Source organism: Leucopleurus acutus (assembly GCF_964270905.1).
Source record: "Leucopleurus acutus genome assembly, chromosome: 2".
NCBI classification, from domain to species: domain Eukaryota; kingdom Metazoa; phylum Chordata; class Mammalia; order Artiodactyla; family Delphinidae; genus Leucopleurus; species Leucopleurus acutus.
Window position 1 is genome coordinate 163,078,453 of NC_139143.1, and position 15,813 is coordinate 163,094,265.

Below are 15,813 nucleotides of genomic sequence, written 5' to 3' on the forward strand. Positions count from 1 at the left end.
CTTTTGCAAAGGGTCAGGGTAGGGCTTACGAGTAGAATGGAGTTAATGCTCAGTGTTCAGTCATCCCGTTTCACATTGTCCTCTTGCTTCTCCCAGGAATGGCGTCATGCTCATGGCATGAGGTGTTTGGGCATCCCAAACACCGCCCACTTTGCTAACGTGACACAGATTGAAGACGCCGTCTCCTGTAAGTAAGCTTTATTGTTCCCAAGGTTAGACCTACAGTTCACTGTCGCGATAACCCTGGTGTGTCCAGGCCCAAGGGCAGCAGGTTGTGGATATGTACAAACTACTACAGTCCTACACACATTCACTGATTTTTGAGGGGATGAATTAGCCAGTAGTACTGATTCTTCTCCCTTGAGAAGAGCTCTGTGCTGACTATAATACAGCTTTTTGTTTTTTCCCCCCTCAGCCGTGCCGTGCGGCTTGTGGGATTTTAGTTCCCCGACCAGGGATTGAACCTGGGCCCTCAGCAGTGAGAGCTCGGAGTCCTAACCACTGTACTGCCAGGGAATTCCCTAAAACGGCTTTTAACTGGGGTCTGTGAACTCCCCTGTATGCAAGATTTTGAGTGAATGGGTTTATGTATATTTTTTGAATTGATTTTACTATGTTAACTGCAGATACGAAGGAAAAAGTAGAAATGGTCTCAGTAAACTTATTTCTGAGGTGACAGGGCAGATACCCAGCAACACGGCAGCAAAATACGTCTTGGAGAAAAAGCCAAGTGCAGCGTGTGTGCAGGAGTGTGTTGTCGAAGCGCCCAGGGACCTCAGTCAGGCTTCCTGTGTGCCTGGCAGTGGTAGCTTTTGCCATCTTTCTCACAGCCTCCTTATTTTCTTTCTAGTTTATCTCTTCTCTGTCATGTTTTCACTGTTCGTGGGTTAGACTGAGAAGAAAGTAATTTTACCACTGCACTTTGTTACATTTCAGGCACTCCCTGTCAGGTGTGCATATCACACTGCTCCACTGCCTGTTCAGCTAACTCCTTTGGCTCCCAGCTCTGGGGTGGTTCAAATCCTCCATGGCAGAGCCAAGTAGAAATGACCTTCTGAAGAGCTCCCTGATCCCTGATTTAACCTGTGGACTCTGGGGACTCTTTCATTGAGTATTTTGTGTGAGTCAGCTTTGGAGACGACTCCTTGCTGTTTTTTTTTGTTTTGTTTTAATACTTTTTTTAAAATTTAAATTTATTTTATTTATTTATTTTAGGCTGCATTGGGTCATCATTGCTGTGCGCGGCTTTCTCTAGTTGCAGTGAGTGGGGGCTACTCTTCGTTGCCGTGCACACGCTTCTCATTGCGGTGGCTTCTCTTGTTACGGAGCACGGGCTGTAGGCGCACGGGCTTCAGTAGTTGTGGCACGCGGGCTCAGTAGCTGTGGCTCGTGGGCTCTAGAGCACAGGCTCAGTAGTTGTGGCGCACGGGCTTAGTTGCTCCGTGGCGTGTGGGATCTTCCCGGACCAGGGCTTGAACCCATGTCCCCTCCATTGGCAGGCGGATTCCTAACCACCGAGCCACCAGGGAAGACCTTGCTGTTTTGTCTCTTTATTCATTTACAAGTCGAGATATACAGTTCCTCTAATCAGAATTTAAATGTATCTTGTTATCAGATTATCCAGTTAGCCTCTTCATTTTTTACCCTTTACTCTGTTGGGAGGAAATTAAAATAATAATGAAATGTCATAGAATCATAATGCTGCATTTTGAATGCAGTCTCATTTTTAGATGTATTTTCTAGCTGCATATAACTAGTAAATAGATCACTGTTCATTTTTGTGTGTATTTTCTCTTTTTTTAAAAAAATGTATTTATTTTATTTATTTTTGGCTGCGTTGGGTCTTCGTTGCTGCGTGCAGGCTTTCTCTAGTTGCAGTGAGCAGGGGCTACTCTTCGTTGTGGTGTGCAGGCTTCTCCTCGTGGTGGCTTCTCTTGTGGAGCACGGGCTCTAGGTGCACGGACTTCAGTAGTTGCAGCACGCGGGCTCAGTAGTTGTGGCTTGCGGGCTCTAGAACGCAGGCTCAGTAGTTGTGGCACACAGGTTTAGTTGCTCTGTGGCATGTGGGATCTTCCCAGACTAGGGCTCAACCCGTGTACCCTGCATTGGCAGGCGGATTCTTATCCACTGCGCCGCCAGGGAAGTCCCTCTCCCTCTCCCTCTCCCTCTCCCTCTCCCTCTCCCTCTCCCTCTCCCTCTCCCTCTCCCTCCCCCTCCCCCTCCCCCTCCCCCTCCCCTCCCCCTCCCCCTTCTTTTCAATACTTATTTTATTTATTTGGCTGCGCCAGATCTTAGTTGCAGCATGCAGGATCTAGTTCCCTTACCAGGAATCAAACCCGGACCCCCTGCATTGGGAGTGCAGAGTCTTAGCCACTGGAGCACCAAGGAGGTCCCTTGTGTATATTTCCTTATGTCCTGCAAATTGCCTGAGTTAATTTATTACTTCTGATGCCTTGTAATTGAACTATTTACATTATTTTAGGCTTACAATCATGCCAACTACAAAAACAAAGGGGATGTTTTAATTAATTTTGTTCCATGTATTTATTTTTCCTAAGCATTGCCCCCAAGTCTTATGTTAAATAGAAGCAGGCAATAAGTCGTCCTTCCCTGGATGCTGTTTTAAAGGACCATGGTGATGCAGCTACACTAATTTTAAAACTGGCTTATGATTTTATTACCACATTCCTCAAAAGAAAGATGACAACATTTTTACTACTTTTTCTTTTATCAGGCCTTGAATAAAACAGCATTCCTGAATTATTTCATACTGGGTGGTAGATATTCTTTTAATGCAGTTTTTTTTTGTTTTGTTTTTGTTTTGGCCACACTGCACACCATGCAGGATCGCCAGGGAAATCCCCATCTGTGCATCTTCTTTTTTTTTTAATTAATTTATTTATTTTTGGCTGTGTTGGGTCTTCGTTTCTGTGTGAGGGCTTTCTCTAGTTGCGGCAAGCGGGGGCCACTCTTCATCGCGGTGCGCAGGCCTCTCACTATCACGGCCTCTCTTATTGCGGAGCACAGACTCCAAACGCGCAGGCTCAGTAGTTGTGGCTCACGGGCCTAGTTGCTCCGTGGAATGTGGGCTCTTTCCAGACCAGGGCTCGAACCCATGTCCCCTGCATTGGCAGACAGATTCTCAACACTGCGCCACCAGGGAAGCCCTGTGCATCTTCTTTAGTGAAGTATTTGTATTAGACTTGTGCCCATTCTTTCTTTCTTTCTTTCTTTCTTTCTTTCTTTCTTTAGATGCATCGGGTGTTAGTTGCGGCACACGGGCTCAGTAGTTGTGGTGTGTGGGCTCTAGACTGTGCAGGCTTAGTTGCCCCGCGGGATGTGGGATCTTAGTTTCCCAACCAGGGATCAAACCCACGTCCCCTACATTGGGAGGTGGGTTCTTAACCACTGGACCACCAGGGAAGTTCCTAATGCAGTTATTTACCCTGTGAGGATTCTTTTTAGAAGTTTTGTTTTTACATTCATAAATAAAAGATGTGCTTTTTGTTTTCCTTTCAGACACTTGTCAGATTTAGTGATCAAAACCATATTTTTGTCATAAAATCAATGGGATTACATGCTACATTCTCTTCTGTCATTTGAAACTTTAAATAGAGATTACTTCTTCATACAAGGGGACCACTCTGAGAAGATTCTTTAGTTAATAGCCAATACAATTCCTTGATTTATTATGAAACTCAATATTTTTAAAGTAGGAAACCCAATATTTTTATTCTGAGTTTTACTGTTTCCTCTTTTTTTTGACTTGAATTTTATTTATTTTTTTATACAGCACGTTCTTATTAGTTATCTATTTTATACATATCAGTGTATATATGTCAATCCCAGTCTCCCAATTCATCCCACCACCACCACCCCATTACTATTTCCTTTTTACTACTATTTTCTTCAATCTTGTTTCTTTGTGCTTTTTTTAAGTCTATAATCAAGAACTTACTTTTTTTTCAAGGTATAGTTGATATTAGTTTCAGATGAATAATATAGTCACTCAAAATTTTTATAGATTATGCTCCATTTAAAGTTATAAAATATTGGGGAATTCCCTGGTGGTCCATTGGTTAGGGCTGCATGCTTTCACTGCTGAGGGCCCAGCTTTGGTCCCTGTTTTGGGGAACTAAGATCCCACAAGCTGTGCAAAAAAAAAAAAAGTTATAAAATATTGGCTATATTCTCTGTGTTGTACAATATGTCCTTGTAGCTTATTTATTTTATACATTGTAGTTTGTACCTCTAATTCCCTATCCTTATATTGCCTCCCCGACCCTTGCCTCTCCCCACTGGTAACCACAGTTCTCAATATCTGTGAATCTGTTTGTTTTAGTATCTTCACTTGTTTTGTTTTATTTTTTAGATTCCACATGTAAGTGATAACATACAGTACTTGTCTTTCTCTGTCTGACTTATTTCACTAAGCATAATACCCTCCAGGTCCATCCATGTTGTTGCAAATGGCAAAATTTCATCCTTTTTTTATGGCTGAGTAGTATTCCATTGTATACATACACCACATCTTCTTTATTCATTCATTTGTTGATGGACACTTAGGTTGCTTCCATATCTTGGCTATTGTAAATAATGCTGCTATGAATGTTGGGAGTGCATGCATCTTTTTGAATTAGTATTTTTGTTTTCTTCTGATACATACCTAGGAGTAGAATTGCTGGATCATGCGGTACTTCTGTTTTTAGTTTTTGTTTTTGTTTTTTTATTGGCGGTACGCGGGCCTCTCACTGTTGTGGCCTCTCCTGTTGCAGAGAACAGGCTCTGTACGTGCAGGCTCAGCGGCCATGGCTCATGGGCCTACCCGCTCCGCGGCATGTGGGATCTTTCTGGACCGGGGCGTGAACCCGTGCCCCCTGCATCGGCAGGTGGACTCTCAACCAATGCGCCACCAGGGAAGCCCTGTTTTTAGTTTTTTGAGGAACCTCCATACTGTTTTCCATAGTGGCCGCACCAATTTACATTGCCACTAACAGTATAAGGGTTCCCTTTTTCCGTATCCTTGTGAACATTTGTTATCTGGTCTTTTTGATGACAGCTATCCTGACAGGTGTGATGTTTCATTGTGGTTTTGATTTGCATTTCTCTGATGATTAGTGATGTTAAGTGTCTTTTCATGTGCCTGTTAGCCATCTGTATGTCTTCTTTGGAAAAATGTCTATTCAGATCTTCTGCCCATTTTATAACCAGGTTGTTTGTTTTTTTGCTGTTGAGTTGTATGAGCTGTTTACATATTTTGAATATTAATCCCTTATCAGTCATATCATTTGCAAATATTTTCTCCCATTCAGTAGGTTGTCTTTTCATTTTGTTAATGATTTCCTTTGCTGTGCAAAAGCTTTTAAGTTTAATTTATTTTGCTTTTGTTTTCTTTGCCTTAGGAGACAGATCAAAAAAAATATTGCTACAATTCATGTCATACAGTGTTCTGTGTCTGTTTTCTTTTATGAGTTTTATGGTTTCTGGTCTTACATTTAGGTCTTTAATCCATTTTGAGTTTATTTTTGTATGTGATATGAGAAAACGTTCTCATTTTATTCTTTTACATGTAGCTGTCCAGTTTTCCTAGCACCACTTTTTTTTTTTTTTTTTTTTTGGCGGTACGTGGGCCTCTCACCCCCGTGGCCTCTCCCGTTGCGGAGCGCAGGCTCCGGACACTCAGGCTTAGCAGCCATGGCTCATGGGCCTAGCTGCTCCGCGGCATGTGGGATCCTCCTGGACTGGGGCACAAACCCATGTCCCCTGCATCGGCAGGTGGACTGTCAACCACTGCACCACCAGGGAAGCCCAGCACCACTTTTTTAAAGATATATATTTATTTATTTATTTGGCTGCACCAGGTCTTCATTGAGGCATGCGGGATCTTTAGTTGCAGAATTTGAACTCTTAGTTGCGGCATGTGGGATCTAGTTCCCTGACCAAGGATTGAACCCAGGCCCCGTGCATTGGGAGCGTGGAGTCTTAGACACTGGACCACCAGGGAAGTCCCCCAGCACCACTTATTGAAGGGACTATCTTTTCCCCACTGTATATTCTTGCTTCCTTTGTCATAGGTTAATTGACCATAAGTGTATGGGTTTGTTTTGGGCTCTGTATTCTGTTCCATTGATCTAGGTGTCTGTTTTTGTGCCACTACCATACTGTTTTGATTACTGTACCTTTATAGTATAGTCGGAAGTCAGGGAGTGTGATACCTCTAGCACTATTTTTATTTCTCAAAATTGCTTTGGTTAGTCAAGAACTTTCTTGTTTTTGTTCTTTATTCTTTCTAATACAGGCATTTAGAACTAGTCATCATTCTGTTAGGAATCCATTGGAAATATCCATTATTGATATGTTATATTTAGAGCTTTGTTTATTAAAGAGGTTGTTTCTGAGTTTTAAAGAATAATTCAGTAATTATTTTTAAAAGCACTGATTCTTTCATTGTTTCTTTTTTTTTTTCTTGGTCCATGCAGTAAGTTACAGAATTTCTGCCTTTAGAATGTATTTTATCTTTGTGTCCAAGTATATAGTCAGTGATTTGTTAAAGATTTATGTATACCTGAAAGGAAGTATGTCTCTCCACCTGTAGGCTGTTTAAATTTCCTGCAGTTTTCAGGTTTTTAATTTCATACTTACATCTGTTTCTTTTGAATTCTGATAAAGACATGTTTACATTTCCAGTTGTAATTAAGCTTTGTCTCTTGCATTTCTGCCAGTTTTGTGTATATTTTAATTTGTGTTATTTGAGCCACATAAACTCAATATTGTATTGTAACCTTATTGATCACTCCCATTTTCTTTTCGAAATTCCCATTACCTGATAGCTTGTTTGTTCTATTGTAATAGACTTAGACCATTTCCCCAGTTATCAAAATTTTGGCAGCAAATGTGGGCTCTTTTTTACCCCAGTCATCAGTGCTTATCCTTGTATAAGGATATTAAGCTCTTTACAATGTGTATTAATTGATCTATTTATATTTAACTCCTTTGCTGGAAAGGTTATCTTGTTAGATTTCTCACTTACATAGATTATATAGTAGACTTGAAGCTATTTCTTTGACAGGTAGTTTTCTAACATTTCTAACTTTAATGTTTCTTTGTTTTTTGGCTGTGTTGGGTCTTCATTGCTGCGTGCGGGCTTTCTCTAGTTGCAGTGAGCAGGGGCTACTCTTTGTTGCGGTGCGGTGGCTTCTCTTGTTGCGGAGCATGGGCTCTAGGCGTGCAGGCCTCAGTAGTTGCGGCACACAGCCCCTAGAGTGTGCAGGCTTCAGTAGTTGTGATGCACAGGCTCTAGGGTGTGCGGGCTTCAGTAGTTGTGGCGTGCAGGCTCAGTAGTTGTGGCGCATGGGCTTAGTTGCTCCATGGCATGTGGGATCTTCCCAGACCAGGGATTGAACCTGTGTCCTCTGCATTGGCAGGTGGATTCTTAACCACTGTGCCACCAGGGAAGTCTTTTAATGTTTCATCTAATAGTTTCTTTCTACTACAAATTTCTATTATTATTAATATGTATTATTAGTTGAGTTATTTATAGGAGATGATTATATCTGGATGGCCTGAAGCAGTGTAAATTCTGTACGTCTTACCCTCATAGTGATTCTGGAGACATTATGTCTTTAATCTCATATCTATCAATATCCTTATCACCTTGTTTATAAAAAGTGTTTTTTCTGCTTTCAGATTGCCATTATCTCTTTTATTTCACTTTTTAAAATTGAAGTATAGTTGATTTACAACATTATGTGTTTCACGTGTACAGTATAGTGATTCAGTACTTTTAAATATCACACTGCATTTGTAGTTATTATAGAATATGGGCTCTATTCCCTGTGCTATATCCTTGTAGCTTATTTATTTTATGCATAGTAGGTTTTACTTCCATTACGTCTTGTCATGATCTTTTTCCCTAGGACTTGGTTGATGGATTCTGTCAAGTTTTATATGTTTTCATATGTTCTGCTTCAAGGGTAAAGTTGGTTCAAAACCACATTCCTAATATAGTTTCATGTGGTGGTTAAGTGTGCAGACTCTGGAGAGGCCACTGGTTAGGGTCCAAATCATGGCTCCACCGCTTACTTACTGGCTATGGGACACAGGACAAGTTAGGTCTTTTAGTTCCTTATCCATCAAATGTGGGTGGTAATAATATTGATATATCTACTTCAGAGAGTTGTCTCAAAGTTTAAATGAGATAATGCAGGTCAAGTGCTACAGCCTGTCTGACCACAGGGTAGAATGTATTCAGTGAAGAAGCATAAGCTGCCATGATTATCAGCTTCACTTGTGGGCTCCTCTGCAGAGTCTGAGGCGTGAGATCCAAAGTCACCCTTATCTTTTCATTTGGAGTTTAATCTTACTATTACTAGCTACCATTTACCAGGTGCCTGGTGTATGCCAGGTAAATAGGAGATTTTTACACTCACTTAATCTTCAGAGCAACCAGTGATGTAGGAGGTCCCCCACATTTTCCAGAAGAGGAAAATGAGGTAAGTTTTTCAAAGTCACATAGCATGTAAGTGGAAGAAAGCCATGGAGCAAACCCATGTCTGTTCTACAGCAGCAGTCTCTTCTCTTTCCACAGTGCTCTCCTGCCTTCTTTTAAATCATCATCAAGTAGATGTTTTTGAGATGATCATTAAGGTGTATTCCAGAAAAAACTTTATGCATTTTCTCTTTAGCCATACAAAGATTTTTAGAAAACTTAATTTTTTTTCCAGAATATTATTGGCAGGTTCATGATTTTTCCATTATCCATATTGTTTTCAATATTTATCTCCTTATTCAGGTGTCTGGGTTTATCAATTTCTGTTATATGCATATTATTATTATTACCACTTCTTTGATTTATTGTATCATTTCCACCCATCATGACTTCCCTTGAATATTTGTAGGTTCTCTACATTTGTAGTTTCACTTCTATCTCAATAGAAGCATTTGTAGTTTCACTTCTATCTCAATATCACTTTCTCTTTTCATCCCCCCCCAATAGATCATTTATAGGTTTATTACAAATTTATCATCACCTTCCCCCTCCCTTTCTTTTCCCAGGGATTATTCCTCCCTTTAAGTATCTTAGATTAACTCTCTGTCTTCCTTTAGGACTTTCAGTAACAGATAGATGGTTTTATATGTCTTGACTCCCACAAGATCATGACAGACTTTATCTCAGGTGTCTCACTAATAGTAGGCGCCAATCAATTATGAAAGCAAAGTTAATTCTATTCTGTAGAGTTTCTGCAATTTTTCTTCTTTTCCTATCCGTGGAATAGTTATTTTTTATTAAACCTGGATTTTGTGTGTGGTTTTGGGTTTGGGGTTTTTTGAAAGCATCAAAACTAGACATCTTAAGGATTTTTGGTTATGAGGAAGAGAACCAATTAAAACCTAACTCCATGCCCTCCATCATGTTAGCAAGTATATGCTTATCCAGCTGTGCTTCCCTCTACATGTATGCCTTCTCCTCTTCCTTGTGTCTTCTCTTTAAGCCTTAGCTCACAATGAAGACAACTCTAGCCCTTGCCCTGTATGACCTTTCTCAGTTTTCAGAGCCTGCCATCATCCAGCTCAGTCTCTCAGTGTCCCAATTTCTAATATCTGGGAAAGACAATAGGTAGGTGCAGCTGGGTCAGGTGACATCTGTAGTCCAGTCAGCTGTCTTTTCAGTAGCTGGCAGCAAAAATAGCTACTTGTTAGACCAGGACTGCTCCTTCCAGAACACCTTGGGAAGATGTGTTCCCTAATGGGAGTGGGCAAGGAAGTAACCGTTGACACAGCTGTCACACTGGATTTGCTTGTCTTTGTTTTAGATCATTCTGTTGAAGTTTTCCTTTTGGCGCTTTTAGCAAGGAGGGAGAGATTCAGTACTGTCATTTAAGTTACAGTAGATTTTTTGTTTTTTTTACTTAAATGAAGGATTTCACTTATAAATTTATTATTTTAATCATTCCATCGTTCCAGACTTACGATTTTTTTTAAGGTGAACAAAAGACAGCTAAGAAAGAGCCCTATGGAATTGCCACCAGAGATTCCCCATTTAGGTGGTTGGTCACAATTGACCAATATTCACTAGGTATAAGTCTACTAAACTAATAAACTAATAGCATCAGGTTCAAATACACCATCTTGTTTATGGCAGTATCATGAGAGTTACAATGTTTTCATGAACTCTAGGGACATTGCCTGTGAGAGCAATCGCTTTGCTAAAATCATGATATCCTGTGTCTATACCTTTTATCAGGTCGGCACTATCCCATCAAAAATAGGAAATTCAAATTAATTTGCCTCACTTATTCTTAGTGAACCCACGCTGGCGCCCAGAGGTGGTTCCATTTTTTTCTAATTGTTTTCAGATTCCTCTGAAGAGTAACATCTCCCTCACTGCTCCAGTTTCCTACATCCACTTTTTTCTTTAAGAAAATAATGACAGGGGCTTCCCTGGTGGCACAGTGGTTGAGAATCTGCCTGCCAATGCAGGGGACACAGGTTCGATCCCTGGTCCGGGAAGATCCCACATGCTGCGGAGCAACTAAGCCCGTGTGCCACAACTACTGAGCCTGCGCTTTAGAGCCCATGAGCCACAACTACTGAGCCCGCGTGCCTAGAGCCCGTGCTCCACAATGAGAGAAGCCACCGCAATGAGAAGCCCGCGCACTGCAACGAAGAGTAGCCCCCGCTTGCCTCAACTAGAGAAAGCCTGCACACAGCAATAAAGACCCAACACAGCCAAAAATAAATAAATAAAATAAATACATTTATTAAAAAAAAAACTAACCACCCTATATTTCGGGGCCTCTCACCTTCTGAGATGGCCCACACTCTGTCTTAAAAAAAAAGAAAAGAAAATCATGACAGCCTTTCTGATATCTGGTATTTTTGAACCACTCTGGGTTGGATTCCTGAATGGCCTGGACAAAGAATATGATAAGGCCCTGCCCTGGCATGTGGTAAATTCTCCATTCCTTTGTAATGTGCATATTATCTGGGCCTGAAGACTTCAGCTAATTTAAGGCAATTAGCAAGGAAGGAAAAGATGATTAGTTGAGCGCCTGTACACCAGGCACAGAGCTAAGCACTTTCTTACATGTTGTCTCATTTACTATTTCTTCACCCATCTTAGACTTCAACTTCCTCTATAGGATATACCTTCTAATCATGTCAAGTTTATTAATTCCCTAGTCATCCTGGTCATTAAGACTCCGCCTTCCAATGCGGAGGGTATGGGTTCGATCCCGGGAACTAAGATCCCGCATGCCATGCCGTATGGCCAAAAAATTTTTTTTTTTAAAGTGTGGTCAAGTTTAGAGATTGTTCTACTTGATGGGAAATGTGAAAGGATATAAGAATCAAGTAATTGTTCCTTTTCACTGTAATCTGTTAATATTTTATCATCTTATCTCTGTAGCAGCAGACCTGTTCCATCTGCTCCACATAGCTCTTTGTTCTAAGGGTGCACCTTCCTGACACCATTCTTACAGGTTTAAGTTGTTCTTTCCCTAGTTTTGTTATCTGTCCTGTCTTTGTACGTGTTTGATCCCCTCCCTCTGAAGCTATGGTGGTGTCTGTAGATGTCTTCCCCTTTTCGTGATCTTTGGAATAATTAGTTATTGAACTGTCAGAATTCTCGTTTTAATGTCTTCAGTGTTTGTTGAACCATCTTATCTTTCAGACTCTTTGGCCATGATATTTCACTTTTTTTTTTCCTCTGAAGTTTTTGAAATATGTGCAGCAGACTTTATTATTTTTTTATTTTATTTTTTTTTTAACATCTTTATTGGGGTATAATTGCTTTACAATGGTGTGTTAGTTTCTGCTTTATAACAAAGTGAATCAGTTATACATATACATATGTTCCCATATCTCTTCCCTCTTGCATCTCCCTCCCTCCCACCCTCCCTATCCCACCCCTCCAGGCTGTCACAAAACACCGAGCCAATATCCCTATGCCATGCGGCTGCTTCCCACTAGCTATCTACCTTACGTTTGTTAGTGTGTATATGTCCATGACTCTCTCTCGCCCTGTCACAGCTCACCCTTCCCCCTCTCCATATCCTCAAGTCCGTTCTTCAGTAGGTCTGTGTCTTTATTCCTGTCTTACCCCTGGGTTCTTCATGACATTTTTTTTTTCTTCTTAAATTCCATATATATGTGTTAGCATACGGTATTTGTCTTTCTCTTTCTGACTTACTTCACTCTGTATGACAGACTCTAGGTCTATCCACCTCATTACAAATAGCTCAATTTCATTTCTTTTTATGGCTGAGTAATATTCCATTGTATATATGTGCCACATCTTCTTTATCTGATGATGGGCATTTAGGTTGTTTCCATGTCCTGGCTATTGTAAATAGAGCTTATGCAGCAGACTTTAAATAGACATATTTGACAAAGTCTAGTGTTCTCAATCTCTTCTATTATGAACTTTAATACAGTAAGGTCACTTTTTCCAGTAATTCCTATATGTTGTACCACATTATCTTTTTCCTTTGAGAGTATCAGTTCTCAATTCTAAGAGGTCTTTGGTTAGATTTGATCCAACTTTTATTTTACAGCAAAGAAACATTATGGTAAATTTTGCAATGAAAGGGGTTTGTCCACAGGCGATCCAGAACCAAAATTCCAGTTTGGGGCAGGTAGAAGTCTCAAGGGCAGGCACTCAGGGGGATCCTAATGAGGAATGTGTTGTAACACCTTGTACCCAGTAGATACTCAGTGGAATCTGATTGCTGATCATTTCTCGTCCTGCAGTGTGGGCCAAGCTGAAACTGCAGAAGGCGTCGGAACGATGGCAGCCTGACACTGAGGTGAGTGCTCACGTAGCATCAGGGATAGCATCAAGTGACAGCTCCCTCACCATGTAGAAGGGAGGTAAGAGATGGTCCCTGGTTCACTGCAGTAGCAAGTGTAATGTGACAATATCTATAATTGGCTCTTGACTTGTAAGCCTAATTCATTGGTGATATTAAATTAAATGTGTCAGACTTTAAATCTGTGTCTTAAGACAGGTTATATTCTCCCACTGAAGTTTTGAAGTGTCAAGCAGGAGTGCCCTGTGTCTTGTCCTGCCGTGAGGATTCATAAGCTAAGAAGTTGAGACTCCATGTCATACATTAGATATCCTTTGAGGAGAGCATCTGATGAGAGATGATCTTCTCCTGTGGTGGGGAGCTATCCTTGGTCCTGAGATAGTCATCCTGAACAGATTTCAGAGATGAGGAATGATGTGTATGTGAGGTACGGTAGCTGCTGCTTCTCTTTTAGGTCAGTGGTTTTCAGTGTCCCTTTTTTTTAGCAGCAAAGCCTTTTTCAGACAGTAATGTAGAACTCCAATAAATAAAATAGAAAAAAGCAGAACTGCTCTGGATGTGGAGAAGCTCAGCCTTCTTGGCTTTTCATCCCCTGTAGTGGTCTCTTAGGCAGAAACCTAGGATTCTTGGGAACCATTTGAAAACCATGTCTTAAGTGAGCCTTTCTCAACCAGGGTTCCTCATCTTAAACGCAGTGATTTGAATGAACTATTTTCTCAGATAGCCACAAGGATCGGTCCTAATTGGTACCATCCTAGATGTCTAATAGGTGCTGTGAGCAATAGAGCAGAACCCCAGTTGAGAAAGGCTGTCTTAGACGAATGGCATGGAATCAGGCCAGGGTGAGCTCAGGTTTCCAGAGGTTGGCTCCAAACATTTCTCCCAGGAGGTGTAGCTAATGGTGTTCCTCTTCCCTTTTAGGAAGAGTACGAAGACTCCAGTGGGAATGTTGTGAATAAGAAGACGTACGAGGATCTGAAAAGACAAGGACTGCTCTAGTGTTCAGGGATGTTTCTCAGCTGTGGGGCTAGCCCAATCTTCCTTAAGATCTGCTTTTTCTATTTCTCCCAGCCAAACGCTCCTAAAGACTCTTTGCTACTTAGTCTTACGGACTAGCATGCATCTTGTAGAAGCAAGGCATGCTGGCACATTGCAGGGTTGAGGTGTGTTTTATCTTTGTTTTATATTAAAAAAGATTCTGTTGGAAAATAAAACCAGCCCTTGTTCTGAATGTGTCTTGTTCTGAAGCCCGGGATTATGTACTAATTCAGTCCTCTAGTTCTTAACACCTCCCTACCTCTTTCTCACGATCTTCAGTAGCAACTGAAGTTTAACGAGTGCCTGTTATGTTACATATATTATGCTGGGTACTTCTGACTTAGCCTCATTCCCCACCCCCATTTGCTGCCACTTCTCCAAATGAGCATCACCCCAGGATAAGCCCTGCCCTTAGCTGAGTCAGCCATTCGTGCGCATACTGTACTAGGGAAAGATGGGGAGGGTGAGCCAGGACCTCTGCTAAGGACAAAGCTGTGGCACCAGGGTTGCCTTTTTATTTGCATAAAGGAAGGACTTGGGCTGCTTTGGAATGGGCCTGCTGCCCTGCCCCTTCTCTAAGCCTCAGCAGCCTGGCACACAGTGAAACTAAGACCAGCACTGACTTCACCTGCTTGCTACTTCAGAACAAAAGGCTTTGGTCTCCCTTTGTCTTCCATGGGATCCTTACTTGACTGAGAAGTGGCTAATATTCTCGTGTTCTCCAAGCCCAGATAGCCAAGATCTGGGTGGAGTTGAACAGCTGCCTCAGGATCTGAATCTGAGGGATTCCGATCCCAAAGGGGAAGAACTAGGGGAGCCAGGGGGCCCTGATCTGCCCACAGCACAGTCATCTGAAGGCCAGGGCCGGGGCCAGAACAGGATTCCCCAGAGGGCCCCTTTGCCCCTCAGCACCCAGACTTTCAGTTTGTTTGTAATATATCTACTTATACGTCTGCTTGGACAGATGCCAGCTCCAGAGCTGGCCTTTCCCTCACACTCATCTATTGCCCCAGTTATCTCCATGAGTAGGGCTTCACCACCAGGTTGGGATTTTCCTTACTGGTTCAACCCATCCCTTGGGCAACTCCTCACTTGTTCATTTGTACTTTGGCTCCTCCAGTTGCTTAAAACCCCAGTTGGACAACCTCGCCAGAGCCTGAGTTTCTAAAGCAGAGCGAATGGATAATAAAACCGAATTGAGCCAACTAAAAACATTGATAACTGAAAATAGGCCCAAAGTGCAAGGAGACATTGCCATTTGAGAAGAGAGTTAAAGCCTGGGAAATGGGAAACATGGGAGGGGTGTCTCTCCAGCCTTCCAGCTGGGGCAGTAGCAGCATCAGGCCTCCCCAGGGACACACCTGATGCTTTCCCACCGGCACATTCCTCTGAGCCCCCTCTTCAGGAGTGGGTACCTGGGACGGCAAGGTCAATCAATGGAGCGTCCCAAGAGCCCGTTTGTTTTCTTTACAGTGTGGAGGGGCGGTGGGACCAGGTTCTGTGGAGTCCTGCCATCATCCTTGCCCAGATAACTAGTCATCCTGTGAACTGAGCCAGAGGTGCCTGGGAGGAAACAAGCCCCTGGCGGGGGCGGAGACTCCTTTTGTTCATTTGTTACATTGATCCAAATATTTTTTAGTGCCTTCCACGTGCCAGGCACAGCTAGGTTTGCAAATCTTGAGAATTAAATGGATGTGAGATGGTGGGAGCAGACCCAGAGGTAGGGAGGTGCAGTACACCTGGGCCAGCTGGAAGAGTTGTGTGGCCAGCTCCACCCAGCCCTGAGGGGCACAGAGTTACTCAGGAGGTGCCTGCAAATTTGCATCAGTCAGAAGTGGTTCTCAGGACTTCCCTGGTGGTCCAGCGGGTAAGACTCCCCGCTCCCAGGGCAGGGGGCCCGGGTTTGATCCCTGGTCTGGGAACTAGATCCCACATGCCGCAAGAAGTCCGCATGCCGCAACTAAGA

General features: G+C 42.2%; 1 protein-coding gene across 1 annotated transcript in view; it reads left to right on the plus strand.

The window, feature by feature from the left end:
- Window positions 1–14,022, plus strand: part of SF3A3 (splicing factor 3a subunit 3) — a 28,461-nt gene extending 14,439 nt beyond the window's left edge. Inside the window, exons 13-15 of the mRNA XM_082859695.1 lie at window positions 97–187; window positions 12,751–12,806; window positions 13,731–14,022. Of these exons, the coding sequence (XP_082715821.1) occupies window positions 97–187; window positions 12,751–12,806; window positions 13,731–13,808 (225 nt within the window). The 3' untranslated portion in view covers window positions 13,809–14,022. The remainder of the gene's footprint in view (window positions 1–96; window positions 188–12,750; window positions 12,807–13,730) is intronic.
- The last annotated feature ends 1,791 nt before the right edge of the window (window positions 14,023–15,813 follow it).